The sequence below is a fragment of the Phoca vitulina genome, unplaced genomic scaffold, assembly GCF_004348235.1.
Source record: "Phoca vitulina isolate PV1807 unplaced genomic scaffold, GSC_HSeal_1.0 scaffold18, whole genome shotgun sequence".
Taxonomy (NCBI): domain Eukaryota; kingdom Metazoa; phylum Chordata; class Mammalia; order Carnivora; family Phocidae; genus Phoca; species Phoca vitulina.
Genome location: NW_022589721.1, coordinates 4561170 through 4579205, shown reverse-complemented (window position 1 = coordinate 4579205; position 18036 = coordinate 4561170). Strand labels below are relative to the sequence as shown.

The 18036-nt window shown below is 34.9% G+C and overlaps 1 protein-coding gene across 4 annotated transcripts in view; it reads right to left on the bottom strand.

Moving 5' to 3' along the window:
* LOC116639565 (oxidation resistance protein 1) overlaps positions 1-18036 on the bottom strand; it is a 154134-nt gene that overhangs the window by 55937 nt on the left and 80161 nt on the right. For all 4 annotated transcript variants that reach the window (XM_032416092.1, XM_032416091.1, XM_032416093.1 and 1 more), the window contains exons 2-3: positions 4617-4699; positions 80-187 (exon numbers count right to left, since the gene is read on the bottom strand). In XM_032416092.1, coding sequence (XP_032271983.1) covers positions 80-187; positions 4617-4699 — 191 coding nt within the window. The remainder of the gene's footprint in view (positions 1-79; positions 188-4616; positions 4700-18036) is intronic.

Sequence of the window (18036 nt, the reverse complement as noted above, 5' to 3'; positions counted from 1 at the left end):
CTATTGTCAACTATACTGCAGTGGATACTTTGTCTTGCTACTGAATGCTTCTAAACACCAATGCATTAAAAAAAGATACCTGTCCAGTAACAACTGCTCGGGAGAATAACTTATTTAATTGAACAAGTTCGTTGGGCGTTGTATCAAATTTCAGGGCTATACTATTCAAAGAATCCCTTGATTCAACCTGTTTGAAAGAAAAAATAAATTATTTGAATCTGTTAAAACAGAAAAACTAACTTATGAGGTTTAATATTATGAAGATGTCTGTGGACCAATCTCACATTTGATTAACAAGTGGTATTTTCCATCTTCAGGAGAAATTTTGTGCTTTGTTAGCAAATGGCCTCAACCTATTATGATACAGTGTATATGCTTTATCATAGTATATCACAATTATATGTGGGCCTCTACTTCAAGTAATTTCCAAATACAAAATATAATTTACAAAACACAAATGATTTTTATTTTACAAAGGCTCTAAAATACATTATTCCCTTAAATAGTTTCTAAAACATATGGAACCTAGAAACATACAAATTTTATTTTAGCAAAGTATGCCTGTTATCAACCTGAAAATGCTATTCTAACAATCTTTACGTATACATCTTATCATTTAAATATATAAATCAGAAAACATTTGGCAATCTGCTTCTAAATCACTAATATCCTTTAATGATCTTATTTATAGAAATCTTAAATTATGGGATTTTGCCAATTACCCTGAAAGAAAAAGTCACTTGATCAGTCATATTCCTTTGGAGTCCTCTACACATAAGCCATTATGACAGCTGTGTAGGATAAAATTAAGTGCAACTAAATGGTTTTTAGTGCACAAGGGATTTACAATCTAGTTGGAAAACAGGAAAAGACAAAAAAAGATTATATGAGATGAAGAGCAATTTAAATGAAACAACAAATATAAAACAAGTTCTGAGTATGGATAGTATACCATATTTGCTCCAAATTGTCCAGGAAAGACTATATTAAAGTGATTTAAAAGCTAGATTTTGAAGAAGGATTGGAATTTGAGAAGTAGAGAGAAGGGAAAGAACATTCAAAGCGAAGAGCATAGGACTGACATGTTAGGAGACAGAAAAGTACAAAATACTTTCTGTGTGATACTATTTCTTCCTCCCCAAACCACCCAGAGTACACTAATGAGTTTAGGATTTTAGGAAGGTTACTAGAGTTAATTCTCAAAAAGGATGAGATTGGAAAGGCATTTAGAATTAGGCTATAGAAGACTTCGAAAGTCAGGAAAAATAGGTATGTATACAATGTAAAAGAACAATAAATATATAGTTTTCCTTTAAGGGTTATATAAAACGAAATTTGTGACAAATACATGGGATAATAATTGAATAGTTCTGTTTCCTTCCTTTTATGCAAACTTTCTCATCTATGTAATGAGATGATCTATCACTTACCCTACTGGGATAATATACGTAGAAGCTCTCTGTAAACAAATTTTATTTTGCAGTAACATCTGTAAGTTTACAAAATACTTTCATATTATCTCACATTTTATCCTCACAATGATCCTATTAAATGGGGGTGATGAAAGTAATAAAAGACGCCAATAGTTATAAAGCAAAGAAGTTATATGGCCTGAGTGACAACAGGTCTAGGATTAATGAGGCAAGAGAACAAACGCAGAAAAATCAACTTAACACTACTGCAGTAAATGAGGTTAAAAGTAATAGAAATGTAAAAAGAGATTAAGGTATATAAGGTTTCCAAATAAGACTCGAGAAAGCAATCATGGAATGAATGAGGTTGTGACGATGGTAGCTGTAGTAGTAGCAGGTCAGGGGAGCAAATGGCAATAAGCAACTGATGTTGAATCTCAAAATTCCAATCTGGATGAATAACAGACTGAAGGGAAACGAAAATAAGAACATCAAGCACTGGACAAGGAATGGAGAACTTGGTAAAAGGTTTGCTACAGTTTGTTAAGTATCAAATGAAAGCAGGAAATACAAGCATCTAGAAAGGTAGGAATAGAAAAAAATTGGAGTCTCACTCCACATAGTTTATACAGTAAAGTTCTTAAGATCTCTAAGTAATAGAATTTAAATGGAAAAGTGAAAAGAAACAAGGGACCACTTACATTCAGAATCAAGAAGAATAGAACAGCCAGTAAGAGATGGAAGATAGAGTAAAATTGACAGCAAGAATACCAGGGCAATGAAGGATAATGATGGCAAAATGTAGTCCAATTAGTTTCAAGAACAAATAGAGGGAAAATGGGAGATATACTCAAAGAAATGATGGGTGATAATCTTCCAGAACTATGAATGATATACTCCTCAGACTGAAGAAACACAGTAAGTAAAAATTTGTCTGAATCAGGACTTATCACAATGGTACTGTAGAACTGTAAAGAAAAAAGGGAAAACTCCAAAAACAATCTTAAAAAGAGAAGACTGCCTAGAAATGAATAAAAATAAAAAGGCAACAGAGGGACATAAGAAAGTGGATTACAACACTGAAAGCGCTGTCAGAAAACAACTGTCAACCTGATGATCTATAGACAGGTCAACTACCAGGAATGAGGGTGCAGTGAAGACTTTCAGACATTGCCTGATTATCCATTCCCAGATCCTCACTGAAAACAACTGTTAAGAAAAGTAAAACCAGGAAGAACGAACAATGAGCAAAAAGCAACAAAGGAAAGGCCCCTGGGTTTGATAATTAGAAATTCATTAGTGCCCTTGGAAATGGCTCTTTCATTAGAATGGTATACAAATATTAAGTTAACTAGGAAGAAAATGATAATGTATAGCATTTTCAAGGTCTACTTTTGATTCCTACTGAAAGTGATTTCATAATTAAAAACAATATGTATGTGTGTTTATATATATGACTTTAATTCTAAAGCTATGTAAATACAATGATTTATACTATATTTAGGTGGTATGAAATATATTTAAGCTAGATCATAAATATTTCAGAACAAATTCTGAGAGTACATTATGGTATCAAAAGTTTTATTTTAAGAGAATAGAGAGGAAATATATTTTTTCCTAAATATAAAAATGTTATATAAATATTTTATATAAAGATGTTATACGAAAATTTTATAAAACTATAATAAGAATAGAAGACAATAAAATCGTACTCAGTTCTAGAAATACACTTCTTTCTTTCTTCTAGGATTTGGAATAGGGAATAAACAAATAATTAAAAAATAGGGCGTAAAAGTCTAAACAAAGACCTGCAAGAGGATGTTTTATAACTTTTCTGGTTAACACTTGATTATTTCTAAAAGGTCAATTACAACATTAAGGAAAAATATAATTTCAAGTTTCAATTACTCCCCCTATAAAATAATGGTTCTTAATTTAAATTTACTTTTGTTATAGATAACACAAGTTTTATTGAATTACAAGAAAAGAATGGTAAACTCCTAAATTCAAAACAAACTGAACATTTACAATTCCTCACAATCACATGATTACATGTGTAAATAACATCTTATGCCTCATGCCTATAATCTTATGCCTGAATAAACACTAATGAATACATCAAATTACATGACCCATTATTTTACTGTTTGAACTTATTTTCTCAATTTCTCAATCATGCAGAGAAGGTATAAGCACACTCAATTTAAGCTTATAATATACTTTAAGATTCTTTCGATGGTAAAAATAATTCTACCCTAAATATCTGGGTCCCAACTTTTTAAAAAAATACTTAAAATCTCAAATTATCAATTATACAACATATAGAAATAAAGAGTTTTTAACCAAGTTAACCAAGTTTTTGATATTTTTTCCAATTTTAAGGATACATGGAAAATAATCAAAATCAAACCAAGACTGGAAGGTTTCATGATGACACAAATGCAGAGATTGTTTAAAACTGCTATTTGCTTCTTAATGCAGTTGTAACATATTAGAAAAACACAAAATAATAACACAAAATTAAGGTCAGTTAAAGAACTGCTTATAATTTTGTTAACATTATGTAAATAAACAATATTCATATATAATCAGGTAAGCATTACACCACAGACTAAAGTGGATTTCTCACTTTAGTTTTCCATAGTAAACAGAAATGTAAAGAGTTGACTGCCAGAGAGATTTGAAGGTCATTTGAAAAACACAGAAAATAGTTCCAATTCAAAGCCAAACAAACTTAGCCATAAATCAGTGCAAATAATCATGATGTGAGAGGTTATTCTGGAAGATAAATGTCAATTTATCTTTTAAGTATTCTACCTGCCATTTTCATTATTCTTAACACTGCTGGGAATATAATGAAGATCACATTTCTAAAAGAGTAAATGTTTTCCTAAAAGCCTAATCTAATAAAAATTATCAGAACACAGGAATTTTGACTCCCCATAAATTACCATCTATATCAAATTAAACTTGCTGGGATAACTGTCTTTCTATCACACAATAAAATTTCTCTTTAAGGAAAAATAAAACCTAAAATATAATTAAGAACTTAAGTATTATTAATAAAACAGTTACTGAATGGCAAGTATTTTTGCAATAAGGCAATTAACAATCTTTGTTTTATTTATTATAGCATAAATGAAGAATGTCTTAAGTAACACTCTTGCAAAGACAAGTCAGCCTTTTCAAAAGCAAATAACTTACTGTATACTCAATAGTTCCTTTAGGTTTCTGAAAGGACATTCGTCTCCCATCTTTCTTGTCTAAGGTCTTCTTTTGGCCGGTGTCTGAAAGAAAATGAGGTAAAACTCCTATTAAATTCATTTTCTTTTCAGAGCAATGTCAAGGACTGCTAACTAGAGCTCACTGGGCAGTTATCTACTAGACTTAGTACTACTATAGCTTGCTCCCTGGGATTCTCTGCTCTAAAATGCAACCAACTGTTGAAAAAGGAAATGTATCTTCTTGCTTGCTTGCTTTAGGAACTGACCAGTATGAGACACTATAATAACTGGAAGTCAACTCAAGGGGCGCCTGGGTGGCTCAGTTGTTAAGTGTCTGCCTTTGGCTCAGGTCACGATCCCAGGATCCTGGGATCGAGCCCCACATCGGGCTCCCCGCTCTGTGGGAAGCCTGTTTCCCCATCTCTCACTCCCCCTGCTTATGTTCCCTCTCTCGCTGTGTCTCTGTCAAATAAATAAATAAATAAAATCTTAAAAAAAAAAAAAAAAAAAGGAAGTCAACTCAAAACATAAGCAACGGTCAGCGAAAGGATTATTTTATTTTTTAAAGATTTAATTTATTTATTCATGAGAGACAGAGAGAGGCAGAGGGACAGGCAGGCTCCCCACTGAGCAGGGAGCCTGATGTGGGACTCGATCCCAGGACCCCAGGATCATGACGCAAGCCTAAGGCAGACGCTTAACCATCTGAGCCACCCAGGCACCCCATGGATTATTAAGTTTTATTAAAAACTGAATTATGGATCATTTCTTTCAACCTATCTAACTTGATTACAATTAACTATATATTTGAGGATATATATTATTATTATTATTCATTATTATTATAAACCAAACCATGTTTGAAAAATGTAACATTAGTCCTCACAGGAAAAAATAACTCCACTAGGTATTTTTCTTATCTTTGCTTATCAAGATATTTCACTTGAACTTGTTATTATCACTGAGATTATGGTATCTGTTTCACTTTAAATTTTGCATTAGTCCTAACCTTCTCATCTATACTTCATGTAACAACCATTACACTGATTGATAAATACCACTCCTATCTAAATAATTTAAAATGATTAAAATCAATCTCAAAAAAACTCAAAACTGAGTAAGACAGTGAATGGAAAAATGCCATAGTCACCCTCAATATTCTACAAGGTTAAAATGATAGTTCTCAAAGAAATTAGTAAGTGATCCGAAGGGGTAGGTGCACCCCAATGTTTATAGCAGCAATGTCCACAATAGCCAAACTATGGAAAGAGCCAAGATGTCCATCGACAGATGAATGGATAAAGAAGATGTGGTATATATACACCATGGAATATTATGCAGCCATCAAAAGGAATGAAATCTTGCCATTTGCAATGATGTGGATGGAACTGGAGGGTATTATGCTGAGTGAAATAAGTCAACAGAGAAAGACATGTATCATATGATCTCACCGATATGAGGAATTCCTAATCTCAGGAAACAAACTGAGGGTTGCTGGAGTGGTGGGGGGTGGGAGGGATGGGTGGCTGGGTGATAGACATTGGGGAGGGTATGTGCTACGGTGAGCGCTGTGAATTGTGTAAGACTGTTGAATCACAGACCTGTACCTCTGAAACAAATAATACATTATATGTTAAAAAAAAAAAGAAGATAGTAGGAAGGGAGAAATGAAGGGGGGGAAATCGGAGGGGGAGACGAACCATGAGAGACTATGGACTCTGAGAAACAAACTGAAGGTTCTAGAGGGGAGGGGGGCGGGGGGATGGGTTAGCCTGGTGATGGGTATTAAAGAGGGCATGTACTGAATGGAGCACTGGGTGTTATACGCAAATGAATCATGGAACACTACATCAAAAACTAATGATGTAATGTATGGTGATTAACATAACAATAAAATTTAAAAAGAAGAAAAAAGAAATTAGTTCTACCCAACCCCAAATAATCTAGAAAATATCTTTCATTTGTTCTCCCTCTATCCAATCTTAATTGAATTCTGATCATACTAGAGTTTGTTTATATGTAACTAATTAGCTCAGTTGGGTGAACAGTTCTAACAAAGCATTAATAATAAAAATAATAAGTATGAATACCAAAAAAGTCAGTTTGTTTCACAATACTTAAAAAAGCTCTCCTAAAACCTTCCTGATCACCTAAGGTAACCTAAGTCTCTGTTATTAATCATATAGCATCTGTATGTCTCCTTCATAGCACGTGGCTCAGTTTTAAGTTTCTATCTCTTTTTAAGCCCTTCCGCTACATGGCAACCTACAAAATACTGTGCTTGCTTTGTTCCACATTGCCTCCTCTGAACCAACAACTTAAACTATACCTCGAACTATCACAATTCTCATAAACCGTCATTAATTTTCCATAAAGAAAAGCAAAGAATTATGGCTCAACCATTATGCCCCTGAGGGCAATGAATTTTATATATATATCCTCTACTTTTATTTCCTAAATATTTACAGAATTCTTAAAAGCTGGGAAGGAATAAAAGATAAAAACTCAGAAAAACAGGCAAAAGATATGATCAGACAATTAAGAGAATATAAAAATGGTGCTTAAACATGTAAAAAATATTTTTAATCTAACTCGTAACTACAGAAATGCAAATGTGAACTACACTGAGATAGAATTCCTCACCTATCAGATTGGTAAAAATTCAAAAGCCTAACTAAATATTGTTTGGCTATAGAAAAAACAGCATTCTTCTATATTTATGGTAGGAATGCAAAATGATATAATGCTTATGGAAAGGAATATTATTTTTGCTTATTGTAATCCACTTTTCCTCCAAAGAACAGCATATATTTAAATTTGATTTTCTTACGATAAAACATTAAACTATTTTAAATCTAAACAATTTAAAAAGTTTTAAATAGTAATTTCTGCTCTTTCATAAACAGCAGAGGGAGCCAAAAACACTATCCTCATTTTGCTGTTTAAACTTAAGCAATGCAAAGTACAATTACAGATAACTTTTAATAACATATATCCATCCTTAACTGATTTTAGGAATAACCATTAGTCTACATTACTTTGCCTAACTGAAGTTTTTCAATTTGTGTTTCATAATATCCCAAGAATTCATTAAATATTTAATCACAATGAAGTTTGCAATTGCTCTCATTTTCAAGAGTTCACCATGGAATGCAGTTCAGAGCAAGAAAACCAATATACTAGCTTTCTATAAACTTTAAGACAAATTGAAAATATCCACTTTAATAATTTAGAATTATATATTATTTTAATGTTTATTATAAAAACAGTTCTAAAGGTTAATAACCAATGTTAAGACATTTACTCATAAATATAACTACCAGAGCACAATGAAACAAACTGATCATTCACTTCTATCAGTATGAAAATACAATCACATAATCACAATATTTGAGACTTTCTGAAAATGATCACAGTTGCTACCTAGCCCAGTCTATTATTGGGTAATTGTAATACCTTTTTGATTTTTTTTTTTAAAGATTTTATTTATTTGACAGAGAGAGACACAGCGAGAGAGGGAACACAAGCAGGGGGAGTGGGAGAGGGAGAAGCAGGCTTCCCGCAGAGCAGGGAGCCCGATGCGGGGCTCGATCCCAGGACTCTGGGATCATGACCCGAGCCGAAGGCAGCCGCTTAACAACTGAGCCACACAGGTGCCCCAATACCTTTTTTAAAGAGAGTTGCCAGCATAAAAGAATCTAGACAGTGAGTATGGAGAGGAGAGGCCTTATTCTTCTTCCCCACAAAAGTTATTACAGTTTAGAAATATATACATATTTGTGATTTATTTAACAATCAAAATAATAAACATTTATCAAGTGCTCAGTATATGCCAGCCACTGTTCTAAGTACTTCACATTTATTACTTTACCTGATTCCTCAACCCTATAAAAGTAGGTATCATTATTATCCATTTTACAACCTAAGAAAATGAAGCACATTGTTGGTTATTGCAATTGGGGAAATGTTACTGGCATCTAGTGGGTACAGGCCATGGATGCTGTTAAACATTGTGTGTTAAACAATGTACAGCACATTCCCCTCACAACAAAGAATTCTCTGTCCCAGATTGTCAATACTATTAAGGTTGAGAAGCCTTTCTATGTACCCAGCACCTTATATTATGTGTGGCATACAGTAGGCATTCAGTAAATTTTTGATAGGTAAATGGATATATAAAACTTCCCCCAAGATACAATTATCTTGATATATTGAAAAGAGCAAGGGACTTAGATTTTACTCTATCATTACCAAAAGCGCTTACATGTAATCTAGAGCAATAAAGTCCCATTCTAAGATGAATCCTACAAACTTCGATATTCTGTGTTTTAATAATTTGGTCCAAAATATTTTATAACTTCTAATTTCTTTTGATATTAGAGAATATTGCTTAATTTGCCAACATATGAGAGTTTCTAAAATTTATCTTTTGGTTACTGATTTCTAGACTAATTGCACCATGATGAAAGAAAATAAAGAAGTTCAAACCTTTGAAATCTGTTGAAATTTGCTTTATAATCATGTGTAAATTTAGTAAATACTTTGTATGTACTTGAAAAGAATGTGTATTCTATACTGTAGGGTAGTGTTAAGTGTGTGTATCATACATACATATAATCTATCACCCTATCAATAAGGTCAAGTTTGACAATTGTGTTTTCAAATTTTCTATATTCATATTGATTTGCTTTTGTATGATTATTCTGTAAATTACTAAATACAGGTTGTTAAAATCTCCCACTAAAATTGTGGGCTATATATGGTCCCTTATAAATTTCTCTGCTTTGTTTTCTGTATTTTGAGACCATGACAACTAGGTTAATATAAATTAGGAACTGTTTATCTTCCTGGGAAATTGAGCCTTTTCTCGGAATACTTCTTACCTTAAAGTCTACTTTGTCTGATATTAATTATACCAGTTATTCTTCCATCAGTGTTTACTTTTTCTTTCTACTTTCAACCCTTCTTTATCCTTACATTTTTTTTTTTAATTTTTTAAGAGTTTAAGTAATCTCTACACCCAACATGGGAGTCAAACTCACAACCCTGAGATCAAGAGTTGCATTATCTACTGACTGAGCCAGCCAGGCACCCTAACCTTACACTTTAGATATGTCTCTAAATAGGCCCTTTTTGTCTATTTGTTCTATTTTCTATTTTTCTGCCTGTTCTGTTACCTTCCTTTCCTTCCTTCTTTTGGATTACTACTTATTAATTTTGTTTTCCTACCATTAAAGTTAGTCATTCTTTAACAATTCTGTTAGTGATCATCCCGGAGGTTACAGCCTGAAATACTGACTTATCACAGTCTAATATTAACTAGTACTTTTATCCTCTTCCTGGACAATGTAAGGACACTAAAAACTGTGTGCCCCTGCCAAGACTTATATGCAACTGTTATTACTTTAATTATATATATGTATATAAAAACCTACTATAAATCATTATTTTTCTAGACAGTCAACATTCACTTAGTTTTGCCCTCATATTTACCATTTTTACTGCAACTCTGGGTACTTTTACAGAGTACAGAATTCTAGGTTGGCAGATATTTTCCCCTGCTTTTTAGTTTCTATTTCTGTTGGGAAATCAACTGCCAATTTTATTGCTACACCATTAACTGTTTGTTCTGATTGCTTTTAAGATTTTTTTTATCTTTGGTGGGATTTGTACTGATTCCACTAGAGGTTTGTAGGGATGCTCAAATCTATGAATTAAAGTATTTCATCAGTTTGGAAGTTTTTATTCTCTTATTAAATTATGCTTCTGCCCCATTCTCTCTCTCCTCTCCTTTAGGAACTCAAATATACATACATTAGAACTTCCCATTGTATCTTTTATTAACCTTAACCCTTTCCCATATTTTCCATTCTTTTGTCCCTCTCTCTTTATTCTGAATATTTTCTTCTGACCTATCTCTCAATTCACTAATTCTCTCTTATGGTGTGGCTAATTTGCTGTTAAAGTCACCCACAAAGATTCTAACTTGGATTATATTTTTCAGTTCTAGAATATCCATTTTTCTTTTTTATAATTTGTATCTTTCTACAAAATTCTCAATTAGCACAAAATTCTTAACACGGCTATTTTAAATCACAACTACAATATCCAGAGTTCCTTGGCTCTGTTTCTATTCACTGTTGTTTCTGAAGTCTTGTCGTGTGCCTAATTATATTTTGTGTGCTGCATACTGTATTTGCAAAATTGTCTATAGACAGAATTTGACACACAAAAAGCTGTATTTCTCTGGAAAATATTGTTTGCTTCTGTTAAACAGCTGAGGACACTAGCAATACCAGATCTTGTTAATGAAGATATAGGAATTATAATCTGAAGCTAAGCCAATTTCTCATGAGAATCTACCTACTTCAGTTTCTCTATATATCTCAGATACAATGTTTTAGGGTCCTAAGTGAGAGTTCACCACCTCCCTTGTAGTGGGTCTCATCCCTTATCCTTTATACGTATATGCTGTTAAAAGCACCTTTTAATCTTTCAGTTGCTATTTCTGGAATCAACATATTACCTAGGAAAAGGAATCCCAAATTGGAGTTGCTCCTCCTTGGCCTCTGTCCTCACTTAGATCCTAGTCTAGTCGTATCAGTTTGCTTTCTGATACCCTCAATAAAATGTATTTTGCTTTGGCCCAGCTTTTCAAATTGTTCTCAGCAGGATAGTCTGAATTACCCAGCTTGCTATTACCAGGCTCAGAAGTCCCAAAGATTTTTAAGTAGAGAATTGAAAAAGCAGTATCAAAATTTTAAACTAAAGTCATTTTGGTAATAGAATGGAAAAGGCAAACTGGAGGAGGAAAACAAGCTGTAAACCAACAATGAAAATAGCATGAGATCCAGTTTTAAAATACTAAATGCCCACTACTATAACTGAATATTCTAATTTGGGTAGTAGCTACTGATAAAAAGTGTGATAATTTAAAAATATTGAGCTGAGAATCAGTATTTTCAAACACAATAATACAGATATTAAAACTTCAAAAGCATCTTCTAAACTACAAGAGATATTCTGATTACAGCTTTTCTAATTAACTGATTCCCTCTATAGTGAGGTAATACAGGGAAAAAATGCCTGTATTTTTAAACTTTCTCTTCTGATGACTCTTTATCCATAATCAAAACAAAAATAAATTCTAAAAATCCCTCAATTTCTCTTCAACTTTGTAAACATCCTCTTCTAGATTTCACACCATCTTTCTGCTTCTTTTCACAGTTGAACTTTTGGAAATAAGAGTCTACTTTCCGGTCTTTACTCCATCACCACCTACTGATTCCACAATGCACTACAATAGCTTCTCTCTTCTCAGTTCACTAAACCTGCCTTGGAAAAGAACAAACCAAGTGGCAAATATGATGGGCCTGTTCAATTTTATTTTATTTGATCTTTCTGAAGCATTCAACTAATTCCTTCTCAATGTTCATCTTTCCCTTTATTTGGTAATATCTCATATACTCTTCTTGGTCTCCGACCCATTAGTTGTTCCCCTTTAGTGCCCCTCTTCTCTATCTAGCCGAAGATTTTTTCAGTGGTCTGCTTCTAAGTGAAAAGCTCCATTATATAAAGTGCTATATAGAGACAGCCTTGCTACTTAAAGTTGTTTTTCAGGGACCAACAGCATTGGCATCACCTGGGTGCGTCCAGTGAATGCAGCTGTCAGTGAATGCAGAATCTCAGGCTTCACTCCAGAACTACTGATTCCCAATTGATACGCATGTGCAACAAATTTGAGAAGCACTGTTAATAGAACTTTTGGAAGGCTCGAACTTGCAGACTGAATAACTGGCAGAAGAAATGGCTTCCCTACTGGTGACAGAAAGACTAGCAATTTTCAAATTTCTGTCAAATTCATATGTTTTCTAAAATAGTCATTGTGATAAGACTACATTGTTACTGAGTGTCCTATATTCCTTCCTGGGCAGAATATAAAATACACTGCATCCCACTGATGTCTGACATGGCCATGTAACATGCTTTGCTCAATGAAACATGAACAGAAGTGAGGAGTATTCTAGGTAAACTGTTAAGACCCACATTATACTTTTTTTTTTTTTTGAGATTTTATTTATTTATTTGACAGAGACACAGTGAGAGAGGGAACACAAGCAGGGGGAGCGGGAGAGGGAGAAGCAGGCTCCCCGCCCAGCAGGGAGCCCGATGCGGGGCTCGATCCCAGGACCCCAGGATCACGACCCGAACCGGCAGATGCTTAACGATTGAGCCACCCAGGTGCCCCTACACGTTATACTTCTTAACTCTCTTTTTCCTCTATCTCAAGACCAGGGCTGTTCCATATATTGACTGCTCTATCAACATGGATCCTAGAGGAAAGATGTAATTCCTAAGAGTATTACACACACACACACAAGTACACATAAATTTGATTATTCCCTTTCTGCTCCTGATTAAATAATAGTGCTTGGAAAATAAAAGAATTCATGCGTAAAAAGCAAATCACCTACTAGGGGGAAAAAACAGTCTAGCTTGCTTAACACTTCTTTATGGAAACGTTATTCAATGCCAGAAGACTGAAGTTATGTTAACTGTATCAAAATAAAAATTCCAAGAATGAGGAGGGCTTGATAAAAGGACTAGTGGAAAGTACTCAACAATGGTATAAAAATGTAGTTGAAAAACTATTTGTGGATATTACAAGTAGGAAAAATGTAAAAATAATGAGTCAGTATCAGGAGATGGGGAGAAAAAATATGGGAGATGCTAATGCCATCTGAAGCAAGAATTAATAATACCAATGTATGAGAATTTTCTCAAATTCTGCTTAACTTTAGACACACCACTTAGAAAATACTTTCTTATGGCAAAAAATATATCCTTCAGTTACCCCTTCCTTCAAACCCTCCATACATCATTCTATCTGTATATATACATAGAAAAAATCTGGACAATAATGCCTATCCTAATATTAATTATGTCTCTGGATGGCTAGATTGGAGGTGGCTTTTAAACTTTAATCTTTGCAATCTATGACTTCTTCATAGTTAGCATACATGAATTTTACTAAAAAAAAATGTCTTATAAAAGACTGGAAGCAAATATACTAAGATTCTATCTTCAGCATTTCTCTTTCAAGTTCTTTTCAGGAACTTTTCATAGTCACCTCACTTTTCCTAAGGTCTCAGTCCTATTGAGAGGTTGCCATACAATTTATTTTTTTTTAAAGATTTTATTTATTTTTTGACAAGAGAGAGAGAGACAGTGAGAGAGGAAACACAAGCAAGGGGACGGGAGAGGGAGAAGCAGGCTTCCCGCTGAGCAGGGAGCCAGACACGGGGCTCGATCCCAGGACCCTGGGATCATGACCTGAGCTGAAGGCAGACGCTTAACGACTGAGCCACCCAGGCGCCCCTGCCATACAATTTAAACATGCATCTCTTTTCAGAACCTGAATTATAAAACAGGTGCATGTCCACAGTGCTTGTGAAGAAAAAGGACAAAAACAAAAAATAAACAAAAACCCACTGAGGCTCAGTAATTTGATTGAGAGAAACAGTATTGAGGAAAATAGTGGTTTCTTTTAACCCTACCTATACATTAGAATCACCTGAGAAAAAACTAGTTGAAGTCCTAAACTTAAGAGATTTTGATTTATGATCTAATCTTTGATTACTGTCAAATCGTAGAGATCTCATGCTAAGAGTGGGGCCTTACAACCAGAATTTTAAAAAAAATCTACCCAGGAAATTCTAATATACAGCCAGTATTGAGACCCATTGCTCTAGTAGAGTGTTTTCCAATGAAACTTTCTGCAGTGATAGAAAGTTTATATCTGCATTATCCAATATAGTAGCCACCAGCCTTAAGGCTTCTGAGTGCTTGAAACGTGGCAAGTGAGACTGAAAACTAAATTTTTAATTTTACTTAAAGTTTTATTTCTGTTGAGTAGCATTGTTCCAGAAATCTAAAATCTAGAGCCCTCATTGTATGATCTAAAATCTGTATAATCTAGCACCTACCCCTCAGTTAAGATACACCCTCTGATAACTACATATCTGGATTAATTGCTTTGGCCCTGTCAGAACTGCTTTTATTAACTTTGTTGTTATACCATTAAACCACACTAAAGAATGGTGTTAAAAAGTAGCTTTTTGAAATTAGAGGCTATATTTACTATAAAGATGGTCAGGATACTTTTTGCCCTATTAGAGTCCCATGAGAATTTTTTCTCATTATTCTATCAGCAATAGTGATATTCCTGCAATGAATGGAATTTTCAGCAATGATGGAAATGTTCTATATTTATTTATCCATTATAGTAGCCACTAGGCAAATGTGGCTATTAAGCACTTGAAATGTAAATAGTAAGGAACTGTGTTAAGGAATTTGGATTCCGGACTCTATTTCTGCATTGTCCAATAGGATAGCAGTCAGGCATATGTGGTTACGTTAGTTTAAATTAGGTAAAATTAAAAATTTAGTTCGGGTTTCTCCTGCCTGTCTAGGCAACAGATTTATCTTAGGGATGCTGATTTATGTCTGATCACATTTCCCTTTTTTCACTGACTGCTAGAAAACAAAGGCACATTTTTGGCCTTTCTCTAACACATGAATTTGACCTAATACATGCCCCCTTTCCGTTCAACAAAATTTATCAAGAGTCTCTTAATTTAAGTTTATTGGTGACCATGAAAAGAGCCTTTATAAACAAAAAACTATTTGCAGTTACTTTATTTTTTTAATTAATGTTTGATTTATTAAAGTACAAATATAAAAACCTAGCTTTCCCTTAAGCCTTCAACTATCAAGTGCATTTTATTTATAAATCTAGTAACTCCTGGGGCGCCTGGGTGGCTCAGTCGTTAAGCGTCTGCCTTCGGCTCAGGTCATGATCCCAGGGTCCTGGGATCGAGCCCCGCATCGGGCTCTCTGCTTGGCCGGGAGCCTTTCCCTTTCCCACTCCCCCTGCTTGTGTTCCCTATCTAGCTGTCTCTCTCTCTCTCTCTGTCAAATAAATAAAATAAAATCTTTAAAAAAAAAAAAATCTAGTAACTCCTAACACACTTCCCAAGGTACTTTTGATAGCTGATCAACTCAAACAGAAAACAAACTAAATATCCTTAATCCTATTTATAAACCTGGGTAATTAAATTTTCTCACATACATTAAACTGCATTTATAAATTCACTACATTTTACTTTAAACACTTTAATTGCCTCTAAGAAGTAAACCTTTCTAAGAATGTAACTGTAGGTAAATACATTAGAATAAAGTTTTAAGTATAATTAAGTTCTAAATATTCTCATAGTTTCTAAATTTAGCCAAATACTTGCACCTTTCAATTTAGAAAACAATTACACAAATACTCATTTTAAATTGTATTTAAAGACTAATCTGTATGTACTCTAATAGGCCTAATTCTCTGAAACACAATTTTTTTTTTTTTTTTTTTTTTTGAAACGAGAAAATCTTTTGCTTTATTCTGAGTCCTGGAAGCTCCAATGTGAATCTGAAAAAACATGTCAGGGGGGTGGTAGCCCCGGGGTCTGGGTGCAGAATACAGTCCCTGGCTCCTTTGGCCCTGGGAGCCGAGAGGCCAGTAAGAAGGCTTAGCTAGGGCCCGGGGCAGTGGAAATCAGGTCCCCCCGAGACCCCTGGCCCCAGCCTGGGCCTGAGAGGTGAAGGAGGAAGAGGACTGGAGAGTCTTCTCAGTTCCTTAGCAAATGCACCCCAGGAGGGTGCGGGCCTAGGGCTACTCCTCACCCTTCTCAGGAGTACTAGGTTCCCGGGGCCACTTGGAAGCCCCAAGGGGCTCAGCCTCAGGGCTCAGCCTTGGCTCCCCCAGGGGTCCCTCGCCTTCCAGGTCCAGCTCCTCAAAGGAAGAGCCACTGGCGCCTGACTCGCTATAGCTGTGCTCACTGCGGGTGAAACACAATTTTTTTTGAGAGAGAGAGCGTGCTCATGCGAAGTGGGGAGGGGCAGAAGAAGAGAGTGAGAATCTTGAGCAGACTCTGTGCTGAGTGTGGAGCCTGACATGGGGCTCCATATCATGACCTTGAGATCATGACCTGAGCTGAAATCAAGTGGGACACTTAACCGACTGAGCCACCCAGGTACCCCTGAAACACAGTATTTTAGGGGCGCCTGGGTGGCTCAGTCGGTTAAGCATCTGCCTTCGGCTCAGGTCATGATTCCAGGGTCCTGGGATCAAGCCCCGCATCAGGCACCCTGCTCGGTGGGGAGTCTGCATCTCCCTCTGCCTCTTCTGCTCTCCCCCAAGCTTGTGCTCTCTCTCTCGCTCACTCTCTCAAATAAATAAAATCTTAAAAAAAAAAAAAAAAAGAAACACAGTATTTTGAAGACCAAATACACTGATCATTCCTAAACTTAATTCAAAAATATTAATACTAAGCATTTAATAAATGAAATTATATTTACTCCTAATCTTACCATGGATAAAAGACCCATTAAGGAAAGTAGTGATTCTCAATGTGGGTCCTCAGACCAGCAGCACCAGTATTACTTGGTAAATTGTTAGAAATGCAAATTATGGGGCCCAACCCAGAAGTACTAAATCAGAAGTTCTTGGGAAGGAGCCCATCATTTTTGTTTTAACTAGATTTTCAGGTGATTCTGACACACATTAAAGTCTGAGAATCATTGCTTTATTGTAGCATCAAATATTCAGAGACAGTTTTGTCCAAAAACACAGATAATACAAAAGATTTCAGTTCAGTGGTCCTGTGAGATGAGCAGCAATTCTAAAATAGGGAAATTTAACTCATGTTTAAGAAGGAAACAATATGATGAGCTCAAACTTACCATCAGTTACCATGAGAGCAGCCTGAGCTTGTTTATCAAGGTGAGGTTCTTTTCCCTCATCCACCCCGCTGCCCACCTTAATAAATGAGACTAAAACTGTAGGACACCTAGGGTCACTCTCCTCCACTGACCAACACTGTGAGTTTTGGGGGTTTTTTAATAGTTACTGCAACAATTGGTCCTCCAAATCTTTAGAGCCACTTGGTCTTTCATGGGTTCAAAATAAATTATCTAACTCTTACAGATAATCAGCATCTGCAATTTCTAATGTAAAATATAACTTTTCTAACATCTTCATTGAATTTTGCTTTTTCAGCTCATTTTAATACCTAACTCTAAGCTTCAATGACAACCCATCCTACCCTTTACCTCATTTAACTTGTTTTAATTTAACATCATATATGATAGAGCTCTGCATTCTTCTCACAATTTTTTTTCCCTGTCTGACAGGGCCATCACTCTTAAGAAATATGAAGATAACACTCAAATGGATTCTACATCCCTTATTTCTTTGTCTGGCTCAGTTTCTTCATCAGAAAAATGGGATAACAGTATCTATCTTATAGAGCTGTTACTAGGATTAACTATTTGGTAGTGCCTGCCCAATGTTC